This window comes from Mixophyes fleayi, chromosome 2 (genome assembly GCF_038048845.1).
Source record: "Mixophyes fleayi isolate aMixFle1 chromosome 2, aMixFle1.hap1, whole genome shotgun sequence".
NCBI lineage: Eukaryota > Metazoa > Chordata > Amphibia > Anura > Limnodynastidae > Mixophyes > Mixophyes fleayi.
In genome coordinates this window covers 181,731,922-181,753,142 of record NC_134403.1, presented here as the reverse complement: position 1 = coordinate 181,753,142, position 21,221 = coordinate 181,731,922, and the positions used below count along the sequence as shown (strand labels likewise).

General features: G+C 40.8%; 1 protein-coding gene across 1 annotated transcript in view; it reads right to left on the bottom strand.

The window, feature by feature from the left end:
- Window positions 1–520: 520 nt before the first annotated feature.
- LOC142138398 (multidrug and toxin extrusion protein 2-like) overlaps window positions 521–21,221 on the bottom strand; it is a 95,724-nt gene continuing 75,023 nt past the window's right edge. The window contains exons 13-17 of the mRNA XM_075195047.1: window positions 19,125–19,194; window positions 18,901–19,033; window positions 14,889–14,983; window positions 7,822–7,918; window positions 521–4,539 (exon numbers count right to left, since the gene is read on the bottom strand). Coding sequence (XP_075051148.1) covers window positions 4,277–4,539; window positions 7,822–7,918; window positions 14,889–14,983; window positions 18,901–19,033; window positions 19,125–19,194 — 658 coding nt within the window. The 3' untranslated portion in view covers window positions 521–4,276. The remainder of the gene's footprint in view (window positions 4,540–7,821; window positions 7,919–14,888; window positions 14,984–18,900; window positions 19,034–19,124; window positions 19,195–21,221) is intronic.

Sequence of the window (21,221 nt, the reverse complement as noted above, 5' to 3'; positions counted from 1 at the left end):
GATATTAGTATGGGGAAAGGGCTCAGGATGGAGGAGAGACTAGAGCTTTCCATTTATTTAATTTTAGTATGTAGTATATCCCTCCCTTCTCTTTTTGATGAAATCTATGTGCATGAGGAAGGCAGATTTATCACAATTCTAAAAGTTTAAAAAGAAAGTTAGCCACTCTGGGCCCGATTCATTAAGGCACGCAAAATAAATGTAAATTTCATGCATGTATATCAGGCACATGCATTTCCGTATGCAATAAGGAGGGGATCTGAAGATACGTCTCTTGTTCAATATGGGTCTAGGTACGTTCTGGTCTAACAAACAATACACTGCCTGCGGGATACATTCAATACATATGTGGAATATAAAATCCAAATGAACGCACTGAAAATTTTTTAAGTATTCAATGATTGCCGTCTGTTAATATTTATTGACAAATTGTTTTCGTTCTAATACTTTTATCATGGTGTTGTTAATGTCTGTTGTAAATAAAATGCATTTTTACAACTGATCCTGATAGCAAACACATGTTCTAGCATGCATAGACGACCATCATCACAATCACTCTGCACTTAACATCCGACCTGTAGCTGGAGCAAGTGATACAACAAAAAAAACCCACATACTTTTGATTTGCCTAAAGCTTGAATCGAACGCTGCTGCGTGCGCTTGGCATGCCCTTACTGTACTGACTATGCACATATGTTTATTCCCTCCATGTTCCTCAGGCTATAATAAGGGTCCTTTGCGCTTGAGGATAATTTGGATGTTGCTATGTTCAAAGGTGTATAGTTAGGTTCTTGGCATCCCAAGCGAGATTTTAGGCATAATACGTAATGTACATTCCTTAATGAATCAGGGTCTCTCTGTGTAGCTTCACTAAAGGATAGAAGAGTAAACTGGACAATTTCACATTTATGTTTTAAAGAAAGCATTGCAGAGTGATATGAGGGGGTACATGTTCACTTTAAACTTAATTGCAAGTAAAATTATGTATTTCTGGAAAACTACCAGGGTTAAATATATCTAATAGAATATGTTTTCTTCATTACATAACCAACCCCCCTCCCACATATAAACAAACACACAAACAACTACAGTACAATTTGAATATAAAATAAAGACAATAATAAATGTTTTAGACTTTTTAACAAGCAACCTTAACATCCCAATTTATTTGAGGTCATTCTTCTGTCTCTAGTATTAAGGTAACAGGAGACCGATTAATACAGTTACTACAAAATTATATAACCTTGATGGTGAGGTACAAAAGGTAATTTATAAAAAATATGTATACATAAATTTGTAACACCTGTGGGTAGGCAACATGGTATTTAAAAAAGCCCTTGCAAGTGGTTGTTGGTACCACAATGAGACTACACATCACATTTGCAGAGAAGTACCAGATAATGAAGTCCCCAGTATAACAATAGAGTCACCTTAGGGTTGTGTACACATTATATAATTGGAGCAGCAGAAGTATTTACACAGCCCAGTTTAGCTTATGTATGGCTAGTCAAGCTGGTGATAGAACAATAGTATGCAATCATGGACTTAAGCTGGGTACACACTACAGAAATTGCGACCAACTTTTTATGCCGAGCAATTTTACATGCGACCGATGGTCCGATCGCTTGGTCCATGGACTGCATACACATTAGCCTTGTTTAGGACGATAAAGGGAAGAGCGGATGTCCCTTTAGCGACTTTTTACAGCCATGTTGTCGTGAGCAATGGCTGTAATTTCGTACTCACTGTTGTGGATCGGTCGGAAGTTTATACACACTACACAGCGGAAACGAGATTGGAACAAAAATATTAAACGGTACGACCAACCAAATGAGACGATAATCATCCATTTGGGCAGACTTTCGACCATCGTGTCACTGTACACACTGACCCGACTTTTGAACGAGCAGTCGTATGTTGGCTGTTTGAGCCGATTATTGGACGAAAACAGTGTAGTATGTAACCAGCTTAACCTGTCACATTGGGAGAGATTCAATTGATGGAGATGTGGCACGCGGACATTGCGCTGAGCACATTGCACGGCAATTACGGTAGGAATCTCTGCCCATTTGAACTCGTACATAAAAATAAGTAGATTCCAGCTGTAACATCGGTGTGAGGTGTCTCTGTGGATGTTCCGGAGACACCTCACACCAATTGGAAACTCCCCCATAGACTGTGAATGCACTGAGCTCTCTCTTTGACATCACAATAACTAGGAATAAAATAAATAAAGGACTATACTCAGGCAAGCTGTTACCCTCCACAGCTTTCTATAAGTGCATTTTTCACACAGTTTTCACAAACAGAACCAATGTAAAGCTTACAATGTGCACAATTAATGAAGAAAGTTACTAGCACACCTCCTGACATTGTGCCGTCTATGAATGTTGAAAGTCCCTGGCAACTGTAGTTGAGTATGTTAATTATAGCACCATATTCCTTGTTGCATGACTTCTGCATAACCATTTCTTCAGTAATTAAATGTAGTAGACTCACAGTCTCTATCTTGCAAATAAAGAACCTATTTATACTTTAATAGGTAACTGAATAAATCCATGTGGCATGCATATGTGTCCTCATACTATGCATGTGGCATTCAAAAAAGCTTATTAGTTTTCCTAGAAAAGTGGTGTAGATAGAGAATAGCAGAGGACCTAGGACTGAGCCTTGTGGTACTCTAACTGATAAAGGAAGCGAAGTGGAGATGTTCCAGAGAAATTAACACTGAAAGAGCAATTAGATAGATAGGACGAGAACCAGGATAGGACAGTGTCTTGAAGACGTAGGGATTGTAGCGTCTGTATGAGGAGAGAGTGGTCAACAGTGTCAAATGCAGAGGAGAGATCCAGAAGAATTAGAAGAGAGTAATCACCTTTATTTTTAGCTCTGTGGAGTGTTGAGAGCGAAAGCCTGATTGAAGAGGATCCAATAGATTGTTTGCAGAAAGGAAACGTGTGAGGCGAGTGTAGGCAATTCGCTCGAGAAGTTTGGAGGGGCATGGGAGCTGAGAGATGGGGCGGTAATTTGAGAGAGAGTTTGGGTCAGAATTTTATTTTTTGGGAATAGGTGTAATCACTGCGTGCTTGAATAGTGATGGAAAGATACCAGTAGAGAGAGAGATTACAGATTTTAGTTAGAGGTGGAATGAGCACATGAGACAGAGACCTACCAATTTGTGAGGGTATGGGATCAAGAGGACAGGAGGTAGAGTAGGAAGATAAGAAGAGAGTAGAAACTTCCTCTTCATTGGTGGGATCAAATGAAGAGAGGGTGTTAGAGGATGCTGGGAAGGAATTGTGCTGATTGCTAGTCGAGGGAGATGATACCATTTGAAGTCTGATTTTATCAATCTTGTCCTTGAAATAGGAAGTAAGATCCTGGGCACTGATGGTAGTCGGAGGGTTTGGGTTGGGAGGATTGAGAAGAGATTTAAATCTGTTAAAAAGGTGTTTGGGGTTAGAAGCCTGAGCATAGATGAGAGATTGGAAGTGTGCTTGTTTAGCAGTGTCCAGAGCACTTCGATTGGAGTGGTAGATAGCAGTATATGCGCTGAAATCATTAGACGTATAAGATTTACGCCAATGACGTTCAGCTTTACGAGAAAGTTTTTGTAGATTTCGTGTTACTTTAGTGTGCCACGGTTGACAACGAAGTCTACACGGAGTATGAAGAATCGCTGGAGTCACTTGATCAAGGGCAGATGCTAGGGTTTGGTGAAAATGAGGAACTGCCATATCAGGGGAGAGAAGGTGTTGGGGAGAGGTGGAAAACTGTTTAAAATCAATAGAGTTAATATTCCTGCGGGTATGAGGAGGCTTGAAAGAGTTTGACAGCAGGTAGGGTAAAGAACTGGGAGTGAGCGAGTAAATAATAAGGTGATGATCCGAGAGTGGGAAAGGAAGTGTTAAGGAAATTAGAAACTGAGCATAGTCTAGAGAAAACAAGATCAAGACAGTGGCCATCCTGATGAGTAGCGGATTCAATCCATTGGGATAGGTTAAGTGAGGGGGTCTATTAAATTTAAATATAAAAATATCCACAAAGAACACATATGACAAGGTACATAGGTAGTTTCAGGGACTGTTCTGAAGAATCATTTTTCACTGAGAACAATTTCCAACTATTCATAGCCTGATAGAATTGCCAATTATATTAGTATCAACTGTTCTCTCAGTTACAATGGTCTGATGGCACCTTTAGCCGCTGCTTTGTATGGACTCCACTGTAGAGTCTGCACATGGGTTTAAATGGGTCTCTAGTCAGTTGAGCATTTTTATCCATTGCCAATCAAAATTTTAACTACGACCCCAGTCAACAGCACTAACACAGCTATGCACAGCACCAGCCCGCGACGCAGAATAAGCTGTTTTAGGGAGAGGACTTCGCCTACTATATTGGAAGCTTCTGATGGTGAATCTTCTTCTAAAACCAGATGCTCTGTATGATTCTCATTAAAAATAGCATCTGGCAAAATGACAGCCCCAGTAATGCCTTGGTCCACAATAGAATACTCGTTGTCAAAGGACTGCATATCACCTGCAATACAGAACAGAGAATTCCATTATTGATATATTCTGGTTCTATTCTATCTTCTTTTCTTGAACAGAAATTCAATGGAAAAGTTTTTATATAAAATACACAAAGGGCATGAAATATATTTTTCTTAAGTGGTCTCTATTTTGTCAGGCAGGTTTACATTTGGTCTCCCACACAATTTATTTAGTCTGTTAAAATGCCTGTTAAAATGCAAGAGAGTCTCTGGGGTATATTTACTAAACTGCGGGTTTGAAAAAGTGGAGGTGTTGCCTATAGCAACCAATCAAATTCTAGCTGTCAGTTTGTAGAATGTGCTAAATAAATGCTAACTAGAATCTGATTGGTTGCTACAGGCAACATGTCCACTTTTTCAAATCTGCAGTTTAGTAAATATACCCCTCTATAATAAACAGCAGCAGGGGTGTCCTCTTGCTAAGACATTGCTGGGAGGCACAAGAGTCTGCCCTGCAGTTTAAATAAAATGACCTGCCATTATTTTGTGTCCTGTACATGTATGTATACTAACAATTGTCATAAAATGTATTGATATGTATTAAATGAAGGTTTTTATGTGTATTGCAGATCCATCCATCTACTGATAATGTGATGTGAAGTCATTGGTTGGTACCACATCACATAACACTTTGCAGTGTCAACCAATTTAGGAGACACTACGATTAGCCTAACATCTACGTGTACCGGTTACTCAGCTGTAGTGCCAAACAGCCATATCTGTCCAATTTGTCCATCCAGGTATGTGCAACTGTGACAGGATTGCCCTGTGTTTGCAGAGATTATGTTCTGTTATGCTACAGATTTTACAAATAAAGTCCATCTTATATAATTTGACCAAACATGTAACTTAGGTTTGATCTCTTCGTATAGAATTAGGGCATGTGCAAAGGATAAAACTCTGTGGGGGTAATTTGCTAAATTAACTTATGCAGTTGCAGTTTATTCCAGATGGCAAATATAATGCTGCACACCCTAATTTTGTATATCTCCCTTCTGTTCATGGAGACAATTTTTCAAATTTCACATTTGAACCAGTTCCTGAACGTTTTTTTTTTTTTTTTGTCACCCTAAATAGTGCTTACTTACTATTAAGTTGCAAGGTTTCAAGCTATGAGAGAAAGAGACTGGGAATTTAAGGAGTAGATTTTAAGGTGTGCAGGCTGGTTTTGTAAATTTCGGGTGGTGATGAAGAAACTAGATAAGGTTAAAGCTAGGGATGTGCACCGGCCACTTTTGGTGTCTCGTGTTTTGTGTTTTGGATTCGGATTTCCTTGAGGTTTTGGGTTTGGATTTGTTTCGCAAAACACCTGACGAAAGGTTTTGGTTCGGATTTAAAGGTTTTGGATTCGGATTTATTTTGAAAAAAACATAAAAAGTGTTAAAATCAAGTTTTTGGGTTTATTTTCACTCCTACGCTATTATTAACCTCAATAACATTCAATAACAATCATTTCCACTAATTCCCAGTCTATTCTGAACACCTCACACCTCACAATATTGTTTTTAGTCCAAAACAGGCTCTACTGAGGCAAGATGTCGTCCTCATCCTCAACCTCTGATTCCTCTCCCCCTACAGTGTGTACTTCCTCCTCCTCACACATTATCTATTCGTCCCCGCTGGACTCCACAACCACAGGTCCCTCTGTACTATCTGGAGGGCAGTGCTGTACTTGATTGAGGAATTGATAATTCATTTTTATGAACATCATTTTTTCAACGTTCTGAGGAAGCAACCTCCTTCGCCGCTCACTGACCAGGTTCCCCGCTGCACTAAAAACTCTTTCCGAGTACACACTGGAGGGGGGACAACTCAGGTAAAATAGAGCCAGTTTGTACAGGGGCTTCCAAACTGCCTTTTTTTCCTGCCAATAACAATATGGACTGTCTGACATGTCTATTTGGATGGTGTCAGCAAAATAATCCTCCACCATTTTTTCTATTGTGACAGCATCCAATGCAGCAACAGTAGACATGTCTGCAATGATTGGCAGGTCCTTCAGTCCGGACCAGATGTTATCAGCATCCCCGCCAGCGGGTCTTTTAGGGAAAACTGAGCTTTTTCCTCCAAATTTTTGTTTTCCATTATATGTAGCACAAGAGAGCGTACCCCTAAGCCACACACACTCGGCAAAGCCTTTAAAAATTATATGCGGCACAGGAATGTACCACTGGACTTATACTGCAGAATCAATGAACTTTGTAATATTGCAGTACCAATGGACTTATACTGCAGGATTGTTTTGGATATTTTTTTTTTATTTATTTTTTTTATAATTATTTTTTTTTTTTTTTTTTTATAACTTTTTTTACAATTTTTTATAACTTGGGAATAATGGGGAAATAACTATGCCCTTAAAAGGACAGAGCACAGGACACAGCACCACTGGACTGAACAGGACACAGCACAGGACCCAGCAGCACCACTGAACTCAGAAGGACAGAGCACAGGACACAGCACCACTGGACTGAACAGGACACAGCACAGGACCCAGCAGCACCACTGAACTCAGAAGGACAGAGCACAGGACACAGCACAACTGGACTGAACAGGACACAGCACAGGACCCAGCAGCACCACTGAACTCAGAAGGACAGAGCACAGGACACAGCACCACTGGACTGAGCACAGCACAGCATAGAATATAGCAGGGCAGAGGACCACCTAACACAACCTCCCTCTACCCTGATCAATGCCTGAGTGAAGATGGCGGCGGCCAGCAGGGAATTTATAGAATCCGAGTATCGCGAGATCCGACAACGGGATTATAACTCGGAGCCTCGCTTTCAGTTTTGCAATTAGCGGGAATACCCGGATCTGTCTCGGATCCGGCTTGGATCGGCAAGGTTCGGATGGGCTCGGATTTCAGATATCCGAGCCCGCTCATCCCTAGTTAAAGCTGCCGTGTGAGCAGCTTGGGGCTTGGTGCTTTGGATGGAGATATTAATATATATGTGGCACAACAAATAACAGAAGAGATATTATAAATGAAGCTTAATTTCTTGCACTCCCAAAGCCTCTGCTTCACCTTAAAGAACTTGAGAAAGAAAATAGGCTCTAGTCTGTCCTCACTGCTCTGTACCAGCCCATGTGACCTAGACCCCTGTGTTCCAACACATAGGAAGGCACCAAGGAAGGAACACGGAAAGATAGTAATATTTTTAGGACTCATAATAAGGACTATAGTTCTTTCTCTTTGTATAGATAATACAAAAATATTACATAAAACTACACTTGGAAATTAAATATTATCATCATGAAATACTTGCCATTTGCAACCATGCCAAATGCAGTGCTGGAAGTCTCCAACTGTGAAATGGGCTCAGGGTCTTCTTTCATTGGTTTCACTCCTGCTCGAACTTGAGCCTAAAAGATAAATATAGTTTAGGTTTTATTTTGAAATATGCTATAACTGTCTGATATACTAAAATATATGTAATTTACAGTAAACACAAGTGGCCTCATTCATTAAGGAAAGTAAAGCAAAAAAAAAAAAAGTAACTTTGCACCTTGGCAAAACCATGTTTCATTTGAGGGGAAGGTAAATTTAAAATGTGATGGCAGATTTATGCTTGGGGTAGGGCATGTCCTAGATCAACTTCAGTGTACAAATAAGCTATGAAGTATTTGTGTGCTACATGAAAAACAGACAGTATTCAACTTATGTGGAAATAAAAAACTAATTTACACCCCTTGCATTGTAACATGGCTTTGTCCAGGAGGAAACGTAATAATTTTTTTGCCTTACTTTTCTTAATGAATCAGGCCCAACAAGTCCATCTAGAGTGTCCTATTCACAAGCAGGACTGAGCACTTTATTTAAATAGCAATAATTTAAAAAGGACCATTAGAAAATAAATAGAAGCTGTCTATAAACACTCAATATTTATATATATATATGTATATATATATATATATATATATATATATATATATATATATATATATATATATATATTAAAAAATGTTCCTACATGTACCTAAGGAATCTAGTCAATAAGACCACTATTATGCTATCCCTGTTTATGGTACGTATCAATCATAACAAGAGACAAGATAACAGTAAGGATCAAGTGAAAATACTAATCTATCTGTTTTAGGTTCTATTGAAAAAAAGCTAACATCAGCTACACATGAAATACTACTGGGCCTGTTGCTCAAATCAGAGCCGTAAGGAGGGCAGTGCGACCACCTAGGGCGCAATTCCCTGGGGGTGCAACACCGCCCACTATGTGCCGATAGTCCAGATCCTAGGTGCATATGAATGCGGTGCTGTCACAGGGCAGCACATTTCAGCAACTGATTGCAAAAAATGAAAGGGCACGTGGCTCCCAGCTCCCTGCAGTGTTGTGATGTCACACCGCTGTCAGTGGAGAGGAGGTGAGAGGAAACAGGAAGGCAGAAAGAAGAAGCGGACAAGGAGAAAAGAGGATTTATGTACTTACGTTAAATCCGTTTCTCTGATTCCGTCTGGGGGCCACTGCTTACCATGGGTTGTGGAGGGAGCTTGGGGAGTTGGCACCTAACTAGTTAACTTTTAGTACTGCCGACAGACCCCTCCCCTCTACAATCCCCCTGCCTCTTCCTCTTCCTGTCAGTTAATTAAAAAGCCCCAAGGAGAAAAGACCAATCAACCAAAAGCACACAGAAGAAAAGCAGAAGGGAGGGATCGCAGTGTCCCCCAGACAGAATCAGAGAAACGGATTTAACGTAAGTACATAAATCCTCTTTTCTCTTTCATCCAGTCTGGGGGACACTGCTTACCATGGGGACGTTCTAAAGCAGCCCCCTAAGGGTGAGACTACTCTGAAAATCCCGCTCGTAAAGCATTACGAGCGAAATTTGCATCCGCAGATGCAAATACATTAAACTGGTAAAATTTTGTAAAGGTGTGGACAGAGGACCAGGTGGCTGCCCTGCAAAGCTGGTCTGCAGAAGCCCCATTTCTCGCTGCCCACGACGCCCCTACCGATCTGGTGAAATGGGCCGTAAGTCTCTCCGGCACAGGACGGTTAGCCTTTATGTAAGCTTGCTTAATGGTTGCCGTAATCCATCTTGCAATGGACTGTCTTGAGACTAGCATCATAAAGAACAAACAGAGAATCAGTACGTGTAATCTGAGAAGTTCTCTTGACATAAATGCGGAGAACCCTAACCACATCTAGACTGTTGATCCGAATGGGAAGTAGATGAGAAGACCGGAACTACAATTTCCTGGTTCAGATGGAAAGCCGAAACTACTTTTGGAACGAAGGAAAGGAGGGTTCTTAACACGGCTCTGTCCTCGTGGAAAACCAGATATGGTTCCCGACAAGACAGAGCTCCTAATTCCGAAACCCTATGTGCAGATGCAATAGCCAAAAGGAAGAGGACCTTCCAGTTCAACCACTTCATATCTGCCACAAGTAATGACTCAAAATGAGGCCCCTTAAGCATATCCAGTACCAGGTTGAGATCCCATGGTGCTGTGGGCGGAACATAGGGAGGCTGAATATGCAAAACTCCCTGGAGGAATGTCCTAATATCTGGTAAATCCACTAATTTCAGGTGAAAAAATACTGACAGAGCCGAAACCTGAACTTTTAGGGAACCTAACCGAAGCCCTGCTTCCAGGCCATCCTGAAGGAAAGCCAACAAGCGAGGGAGGCGAAAAGAGGACGAGTGACAAGTGTTATTTTCGCACCATCTGATGTAGGCTCTCCAAATCCGGTGATAGATGCGAGCTGAAACTGGCTTTCTGGCTCGCATCATATTATTCACTACGCTGGAGGAAAAACCTCTAGAACTCCAGAGGCTGGCTTCAACAGCCATGCCGTTAAACTGAGCTGAGGTAAATTCTGGTGATGGAAGGGACCTTGCAGAAGAAGGTCGTCTCGAGACGGAAGACGAAAACCTTGTCCTTCCGCCATAGAGATTATGTCCGCGTACCAGACTTGGCGCGCCCATGAGGGAGCTATTAGAATTAATGGCAGACCGCCCTGCCTTACTCGTCTGAGTACGCGAGGAAGCATGGGAATCGGAGGAAACAGGTATCCCAACCTGAACACCCATGACATAGTCATAACGTCCACTGCCACCGCTAAGGGGTCTCTTGCCCTTGCGCAAAACCTGTGAACCTTTCTGCTGTGTCTGGAAGCCATGAGATCTATGTCCGGAAGACCCCACCTCTGAACCAGAGACTGGAAAACTTCCGGATGGAGTGACCACTCCCCCGGCATCATCTGGTGTCGACTTAGGTAGTCGGCCTCCCAATTCTTTATTCCTGGAATGAAAACTGACGATATTGCTGGAACAAATTGTTCTGCCCAAATTAAAATTTGAGCTGCAATATTCATTGCCGCTGCACTCCTGGTTCCTCCTTGCCTGTTGACATATGCCACGGCCGTGGCATTGTCGGATTGAACTCTGACAGGGTGGCCCTGAAGGAGGGACTGGGCCCCCCGGAGGGCCAAAAGAATAGCCTTCACCTCCAGCACGTTTATTGATAGGGCTGATTCCTGAACCGACCAAAGTCCCTGGAGCCGGAGGTGCAGAATTACCGCCTTCCAACCTTTCAGGCTGGCGTCCGTCGTGGCTATGATCCATGGCCATGGAGCGAAGGACCTGCCCACTGTCATGTGATCCTGAATCAGCCACCACTGAAGCGATTCTCTCGCCCTTGGAGATAGAGATCCTCTGGAGATCCAAACATAGGTGGGATCCTGACCATTTCGTCAATAGATCCCACTGAAAACAACGAGAATGGGCTCGACCGAAGGGGATGGTCTCGAAGGAGGCCACCATCTTTCCCAGCAGCCGCATGCACAAGTGCATTGAGGGGTTGGGAGAAGACAAGACCTGAGTTGTTATACTCTGAATTGAACTGATCTTCTCGACAGGTAGGAACACCCTTTGCTGGCTGGTGTCCATAATAAGCCCTAGGAAAACCATGCGTTGACACGGAACCATCTGGGATTTCTTTAAATTTATTAGCAATCCATGGCCCTCGAGAACCGCCAAGGTGAGGGATAAGTGATGACGTAAGCAATTCTCTGTGGAGGATTTGATGAGCAGGTCGTCCTGTGAGATCAGGGTATCCAATTCCGGGCCGAACAAACCTGCTGCTGAAAAAGGAATGGTTTCCACTGACTTTTTTGATTCCGCATCTCCTTCCCAGTATTTCAGCCATAACGTTCTTCTTGCTGAAATAGATGCAGTCTGAATAGAAGAGGATACAGCCGCTGAGTTCTGGGCCGCCTCATAAAGGTACCCCGATGCCTCCTTCAAATGCAAAGCCTGGGGAAGTAAATCAGAGTCCTGCAAGGCCTCTGCCAGCTGGTCTGCTCATGCTTCCATGGCTCTAGCCACCCAAGCTGAAGCAAATGTGGGCCTAAAGGAAGAACCCGCAGCCGCAAATATAGATTTTAGCTGGGATTCCACTCTGCGGTCATTGACATCCAGCAGAGATGCAGAACCTGGAGCTGGAAGTAAAGTGTGCTTGGCCAATCGGGCTATTGGAATATCCACTTTTGGAATACTCTCCCAGCGAACCACATCTTCCTCCTGCAATGGATACAGGGGAGAGAACCTTTTGGGAACAGAGAACCTCTTATCAGGCTGTTTCCAGGCTCCTTCTGCAATATCCTTAAGCTCTACGGAAGGGGGAAAACGGATAGCCTTTGTTTTGGCCTTCTTAAATAGACTTCTGTCTCTAGGAGTAGTATCCTCCGGTTCTGGGAGGTACAACGCTTGTCTCACTGCTAAAACCAAATCATTAATAAATTGGCTTTTAGAGCTTTCTTCCTGTTCCAAAGGTTGAACCTGGTCAGGATCAGAATTAATTTCCCCCTCTTCCTCTGAAAACTCCTCAGAGTCTGAAAGGACCATAAGGGTATTATCAGATCTAGGCCTCCTTCTTTTAGCAGGCGGAATGTTTGGGGATTCAAGTAACTGGTTTAGTTTATCCAAACCCTTTATAAATGCTGCAGACCATGCCGGTTCTGTGGGAACAGGGGCTTGGTCTGTATGAGAAGAGGAAGGTCCTGGTATAGACGTTCCAATAGAACCTATGGTAACAGGGAGGCCCAACTGAGTGCTAGTATTATTAGCCACCGAAGTAGCCACAGTAGATAGCAATTGATTAGGTTGAAAAACCATCTGTGCTAAAGAGGAAACCGACTGTGACAGAGAGGTCACCCAGGTCGGTTCCTCCGTCAGTGGGGCTGAAATATGCTGGGCAGGGGGATTGTAGAGGGGAGGGGTCTGTCGGCAGTACTAAAAGTTAACTAGTTAGGTGCCAACTCCCCAAGCTCCCTCCACAACCCATGGTAAGCAGTGTCCCCCAGACTGGATGAAAGAGAAAAGTGAATTGCTTTTCATCATTGAGAACGGGAGAGAGGGGGCTGTAGAAAATGGGGGAGGGATATGTTGCTGGAAGGAACAAGGGGGGGATATTGCTGGAGAGAAAATGGGGGTATAGGGGACTGAAGATAAGGGGGATTCAAAGGGCTGGGCGTTAAAGAAAAAGGGGTATTTTCTTTGTGGTATGACGCATAAATACTATAAAACATAATAAGTAATTAAATATAACTATAAAAAATAAATCGATAATATATTCAAGCAGGCAGTGTTGTCTTTATTAGCAATTATGGTCTCTATTATATGTGGGGGAAATTTGTAAGCTATTGATTTGATTTTGGGGCTTGTGGAGATATAGGCTATTTTATAAAATAGGAATGTTATTAATGTAATGTAAGGGCTAGCATCAGGAGGGATATTCCTGTTTATTAAAAAGAAATGTTATTAATATACTGTTGGGGCTGCTACTGGTAGGGGAATATGTTGGTCAATTAAATGGGAATGCTATTAATTTAATGTTGGAGCTGTTTGGGAGGAAGGGGGCATCAGAGTTCTCTCTTGCCCAGGGCACTGAAATATCTATTTATGACTCTGGTCCAAATAAAATATCTATTAGACTTTTCTGTAGGTTTTTAGATGTACAATACCACATATAGACAAAAGAAGCATACATTTTGTTTATTGTAGCAGCATAAACAGCAATAGTATGTGCAATGTATCTCAAGACTATGCATACAGAGCTGGTATTCAACAAAAGCCAGTTCATATAAGGTAGTCAGATTAATAATATTGAGAGTCAGGACAGAATCATAATCTGAATGCATAACCAGTAATAATAATCAAGGTGCTTTTATCAGTCCTAGTTGGTATTGGCAGAAGCTATTGGTAAATGCATGTATTAGGTGATAGCAGAATGTGAGTAAGGATGATGAGTCCACACATTTGTAACTGGCAAACAGTCTTGTGGAACATAGGTATTTATATATATCAAAGGGTGCACTACGTAATACACATCCATGTAGTAACTGATATCCATATCACATACATTGTAGATAGACACTGGGGTACTTGTAAACTGCACATCCATGCAGCAGCATTAGTACAATCACACTATGCAGTACCTTTCAGCCTGATATCAAGAGAGAGCACCATGAACTGAAGAAGGAATCTTGCGCAGTAGTGGTGTGGTGTGCCAATTGATAATATGCTATTACATTTATGTCAACTTTTTCACTTGGTATTTTGCACCCTACACATGAAATTCCTAAAAAAATCAATCACAACCTTAAAAAATAACTTGGATTATTGAAGTTCTGGAGATAGATCACTGCATTCTGGGGCTGGTCCGCAGTCTGCAAAGGTGGGTACTGCAATCAGACCCACAAAGTTATGAAGAGCTTACCCCAGTGGTAGAGTGGTTTCGAGCTTTACAGCAAATACATTCACGTCAAAACCGACGCCACGTCAAAAGCCAGTTTTGACAATTCTTGCTACAAGGCCCAATGCTAAAACTGCTACGGACAGAGAGCGGGTTACAAAAGTGGCTAATCTGAAGTGCTTTAAATGTGGTGAGCCAAGCCACTTCAGAACAGTGTCCTAAACTACCGGAACCCATGGACTGTTCTGTTGAGTGTGTTGGGCCTGCTATCTCAAATTGTTGTACCATGAGTCCCACAACAGGAAGTTCTTGTTTGTTTCGGGTGACTGTCTTCTCAATCAAAACGTTGTCTTGGCGGTGGTTGACTCTAGGAGTGAACTCATGTTGGTTTCCGGCTCTGCGTTGTCCATGTCTTAAAGCACTGATAACACTATTTACATTATTCATGTTTATTTTTTATGGACTCTTTAATATTGTAAATTAATAGAACTTTAAAATGCTGTTCTGAAATGTGACATTAAAAAGTAAACTATGAAGGATATATAGTGCAGGTGACATTTCAATTCAAAACCAGAAAAGTTCAGATGAAAAAACAATATATTTCCAAAAAATGACAAATACCTCTTGACATGCTTTGTTCCAGTCCATACGCAAAACGTAGACCATGAAGAATGAGGCTTGCAAAAACACAGGGAACATCATTCCAGACCAAAGGCCTTCAAAAAGGAAATATGATGTAAACATTCTGATTACTTAAGAATACTGAATTAAATAAGTGACTTGAATATACTGTTTAAAGTTTATTTGTATATAATTTGTATTCTAACCCTTTACAGCCCGTTATGAATGGCATCCTAACTTCTGTTTTACATGCAAATATACTACTGATTTTAAGGCTGTTCAAAAACATTCATCCATTTCAAAACAATAGTTACTACATTTTGGAGAAACAGTCATACAAGGGACATACCGTCAACACTAAACAGCAGATCATGAATCTTTTCTGGCCAGTAACCTAGTTATTTCAGGCCAGTTTACATTTCGGTCTTTCAAATTATACTTTGGTCCAGTTCATCAGTAGGCTGTGAGTGCGTGCAGTGTAGTGGTGATATTACCAGAGCGCTCTGCTCACAGCCAATAAATGAAGCCCCCGGGAAGTGGGCCACTCACTCAAAAGGTCCATCCACATTGCACTTTTCTTTTGTTGCTTTACTTGTGTTAAACAAGGTTAGCGGTTATCTATGCTCTTCACCCATGAACTTTCAGATTGACAAAGAGTAGAGAGAGAAGTGTGGTGTGGTATCAGTAGAATCATTGGGAAGCCAGGAAGATCTGGCGAAAAGAGCTTGGAATCTAAGTTAGCATGCGTTTTTTTTATTATAAATTTTCTCTTACCAAACTCAATTCAAAACAATATTTTTTTTAGTGTTGGGTGGATTTGTACTTTAAGCATAAAGTTTTTATCTCCATAGGGTTTGTTTTGACATAGGGCAGATTATGGGATGAACGGTGCCTCCATGGCCCTGCTCTTACACCACTGTTCCTGCTCTGCTCTCTCGGGACTTGGAAAGATAAAAGGCACCTGCCAACCTATGCTGGAAACAAAAACATTTTTAGGCTCAGATGGGCTAGCAGGATGCCCTGGACCTGTGGCAGGATGAAGCCACATAATGCAGTCTCTTGCTCAGTGGAACATTATTGTTTTAAATCTATTTATTTAATATTTTACAAAACATATTTGAATACAATACAAATGGTTACAAGTCTTTCAATAAGATTAGACAGTTGTAGATAAACTTAGGACTTGAAATTATGACTGTTTCATGCTTGGTGTACATTGATCGATGTATAAGGTAACCAAGATAAAATGTGAGTTTTGGCTTGTTGATTGTGTAGTATTTATGTTTATGAAATCTCTCAATGACAACTCATTTAATTCATTCTTAAGTTGAGTTGTGAGGGGGTTTGTTTTTGTAGAGAGAAAGTAGAGATAAGGTAAGGCGATAGGGCAGGAAGTTTGTGGGATATGTTGTGGGGTGGGAAAGGGGGAAAGAGGATGAGGAGTCAAGAGATAACCATGTAGTTAATAATTTCTAATGTTCCTTTATAAGGTTCCTGCACTACCAGCTGTGCCCCTTATGTTCCAAGTTCCAGCTGTAAATAGAAAAGGAGTCGGCGAATGCACTGTGAGGTGGATTCAGGGAGCATGCACAGTGAGGGGACTTCACAGCGCATACACAAACTCAGGTCAGTGGGGAAGCTGCAGACCTCAGCACCAGCCCTTGGTGTGGAGTGATAGCAGGGATCCCAAATTTTATGGAGCTTCTTTACTATGTTGTTTTGCAAGCTGATTATGTTGGATATTAACACAATACAATCATCACCTCCTGGTGAGAAAGTGAAGCTTTCTCCATTTACAAGCAATCTGGTGTTTTGCTGCACATCATGGGCCTGAGTCATTAAGGAGAGCAAAGCATAAAAAAGGAGTAACATTTCACCTGGGCAAAACCATGTTGCATTGGAGGGGAGAGACAAATTTAAAATGTGTGGACAGATTTATAGTTGGGGTAGGGCATGTCCTAGATCAACTTTAAATTTCAATGTAAAAATAAGGCTATCACACATTTATGTGCTAGATGAAAAAAATTCATTATTTAACTTTTGTGCAAAGTAATAAACTAATTTGCACCTTTTGCATTGTAACATGTTTTGTCCCAGTGAACATTTACTCCTTTTTTTGCCTTACTTTCCTTAATGACTCAGGCCCCATATGTGCATTATAAGTTTACCTGTGGATTTATTGACATGCTTTGTAGAAAAGCAAATCTGAAAAGGTATGTGGATAACCTTGTGATATTGGAAATTAGTAACTGTATACCGCTCCAGTAAGATGTGATATTTAGGCAGGATCGCCAAATATGGAGAAAGCTACCTACATGCCCATATTGCCTTCAGCACAGGTCAGATGTGTGGGGGTACATACAATGGAGTGTCACGATAATTGAACTTTTTGTTACTCTTGTTGATATTTTTGCTTCCTCATCTTATAAGAGTTCCTATATCAGCTTCCCAGGCTAGTTCATCGATTTCTAAGAGTGGTGTCTCTGGGGCTAGAATTGTATGATAAAATAGGAAGATTGTACCACTTTTGAAATGTGTGGACAAAGTGGTGTATTTGAAGATACTGATAGAATTTTGGAGACAGGACAGAAGCTTTTCTATTGTAGTTTCGCGAATGTCTGCGATGTAAAATCCCCTATTACATACATGGTAGAAGCATGTTATACCTTACTACTTTTCCCCAGGGTGTGGTACGGCATATCGATGCCGAGAAGAACGACAAGACTCACCCCGACGTGACTATTCCGAACGAGCTGGTTCCCGACTCTGCCCGATGACGACTTCTCTTCACCCTGACAGCAGCCAATGACGATGAAGCAAGGAGGCGGCTGCAGCTGATGACGTCATTGAGCATGCCGACGTCATTATCGCTGTTGTTAAGGGGGTGAGGTAAGTATGCACCCATGTACAATGTATTTTAGAAAGGATTATACATTGTACATGGGTGCATACTTACCTCAACCCTTAACAACAGCGATAATGCCATTGGCATGCTCAATAAAGTCATCAGCTGCAGCTGCCTTCTTGCTTCATCGTCATTGGCTGCTGTCGGGGTGAAGAGGAGTCATCATTGAGCAGGGTCGGGAACCAGCTCTTTCGGAATAGTCACGTCGGGGTGAGTCTTGTCGGGGTAGTCAGCATCGATATGCTGACTACCACCGTTTCCCCAGAGGGAACAGGGGAAGATCCAGTATGGGTGTTAGTGGGGAGGGGTGATCTGATAGGTGGAGGCTTCTGTTGATGCGGTTAGTACTGTGGTACAATATTACATTTTTTATCTTCCATTGTTACAGTATGATTATACCTCCCAACATTCAGTGTTTTGGAATCGGGAAACAGCACCACATCATCTTTTGTGGACGTGGTTGTGACATGTTGATGTGCTCCCTTAACTACAGCCATGCATTGCTGCATGCCAGCCACTCATTCACCACTGATCTGCTGTGCAGAGGAACAGCGAGTAGGACAGTCCAATAGAATCAAGTCTGTCCCACCTAAATCGGGACCTTGGGCGGTACGATTTTCTTGTGATCATGTGAAGAGACCATACACTTTCATAAATTAAAACAATCTCTGTTGTAGGATGATATCAGTACTGTGTTAACAAATGTGAACATGCCCTAATTACATGTATAATATAGAAATATTTACTACGCTTTTACTCATTGAGTTGAACAAACCTGACCTTTGCTTGCTCTGGTTGTCACACTGAAGGTCATTTATAAAAGGCTTTTTGCTTCAGTGTGAAAAAACGGGCGGAACTAAATAAAAAAAAAAGTTGACCTTATTGACGGGACCATAGCATGATATTTATAAAAAAAAAAATATCACTTGCAAAAAAAAAACCCAAAAAAAGTGATAGTCCGATGCTAGGCCAGGTGTGGAGTAGAGCAAGCGCATGGTGCAAGGTAAATTTACAGATTTTTTTTTATTTGCCTATTCATTTCCAGCAACTCTTAATTTGCACTTTTTCCATGTACACATTTTATTCTTACCCCACTAGAGTTCATACCTATTACTCCAAGTTTCACTGCAAACATCAGTGATATTCCTATGGGTAAACCGAAAAGATAATACCCAACAGCATTTGTAATTGCACCAATCTTTTGCTTTCCAGTTCCTCGTAATATTCCAGCACATGTGCCCTGGAAAATAATGTCAGGTGTGAATTATTAGAAGTAATAGTGAACTACAGACTACTACATATATGACTTGGATACATAGATAGATACTTACAGCTACAGCATCACATAGGTGAAATGGAGCAAAGATGAGCATAAGACGGGAAACCAAGGCAACAATCTCTCTAAAGAAAACATAACATTTCATTACAGCTCAATATAAAGTTTAATAACCAGTAGGCTCTTATTCATGTATACGCAATATATTTGATGATTTGATGTTTAAAAAAAATCACTGATTATATTGAGCAAGATTTATTGGAGGGAATAAATACAAAATCACCAAGGGATTCTCTAATCAATGATCACCCATTAACTCCCACTTTGTATCTTTTGCCAAAAGTCCATAAAAATGTATGTGATCCTCCAGGACAATGTGTCAAAACATTATTCATTATTTCAGCCTTTGGTTTCTGACTACTACTTACAGGCCATTGTTCGCTAAGTCCCTATGCAAGATTTCTTATTAAAGTTTAAAGAACACTGAGTAATTAGATTTACTTAAGTGGTATCATTGATGTACAAAGTCTGTACACATCAATACCCCATGAGAAAGGTATTATCGGGAGAAAATGTATCATCACGTTTTGTGAATTTTTTTATATAGTTATTATGCTTTGTGTTTGAAAATAATTATTTTAGATTGCAAAATAATTTTTATCTTCAGGAACAAGGTACGAGTATTGGGGCTAATATGGCCCCATGTTACGCAAATATTTTCACATATAACTAGAAATGGTTGATATATGCTCGTTTTCAATATATACATTTTTTTTAAATGTTGAAAATGTTTGTTTGTGCACAAAGGTTATTTAGATAATATGTAGTAATATTTGCTGTTTTTGCTATCATGTGTTCTTAAGTTTTATGGGAGAAATATTTCTCTTATATGTTTAATCTGATTATAACATACCCTAAAGATGTACATTTAAATTATTATAGAATAATAAGAACTATACACGACTGATTGGCAATGCAAGAGTTCATGCTGTGTGCCCTCAGCTGTTTGACTGTAATAATGTAATAACACATGACACCTAGGAGTCATTGTGAGTGGTGAAAAAAGATGTATAAAAAGAGCATTAGTTTGTGCACATTATATATCCAATGAAGGGACTGTGATAACGAAACAAAATATATTATTCTCTCATTTCCTGCAATTGAAATAAAAGGACTAATCCTTAGTAAAGCCAGATTTCTGAGTGTGCTGCCATTCTCTGTGTTTGGATACCAAATGTTTGGTGGGATCAGCGCTGTTTCATCCGAGGGTCATGATCTCAGAGAATAAATGATGGAACTAGTAGTACAGATACGGGATCACTTATCCAGAAACCTGTTATCAAGGCAGTTTGCAAACCGAGAAAAAAAATAAAAATAAATATTTCTGCAATTTGTAAGTAAAATAAAAAAAAATAACTTTGTTTTTTTTTGTACACTAAATACATAAATCAGGATGTTCTTAATGCGTACTGTACCGAACAAGTAACGTCTTACTTGTTCGGTGCTATCTAGTGACACGCATAGGTGTAGGTTTTAATACAAAAATAATACCGTGACAGTAATCACTATCAGTCGGCACTTACACATGCCCTGCAGCTGGTGCAAACGATACGGGTAAAAATCACACTTAGAGAAAACCAGAACTTGTATCGCCAGCATCTGCTTTGTCACGCCCTCGGCACTCCGTTACTGTACACTCCTTTCAAGCGCCCCTTCCCTCCCCCAGTCTGCCCTCAAATCGTAGGCAGTTGTAGTTGTGATTTGCATGCGGACAAGAATTGCATGCAAATGTATTCATTGTCGTAAGTCCAGTTCTGGCGCATGCGCAGTGCTATTTCACGCAGGATGCGCCACACAAATGGACTTTGATGTCCTAAGAATAATCAGGGCCCAGATGTTTTGCACTTCGTGAATGACTGCCTGTGAGGGGAGAGACAGGGGTAATACTGAAATATCATTTAGTATATTATAGGCATTGTGCCTCTACATTATAAAACAACCCTCTAGAAAAACCTTTGTCCCATCACTGGGCAAGATTAACATTTTAGAAAATCTTTATATTTTGTGTTTAAATGTCTTTGAATTGTGTGTTTGCTATTTTATTATGGAACTGATAAATGAAAAATTACACAAATGTCACACATTATCTTTA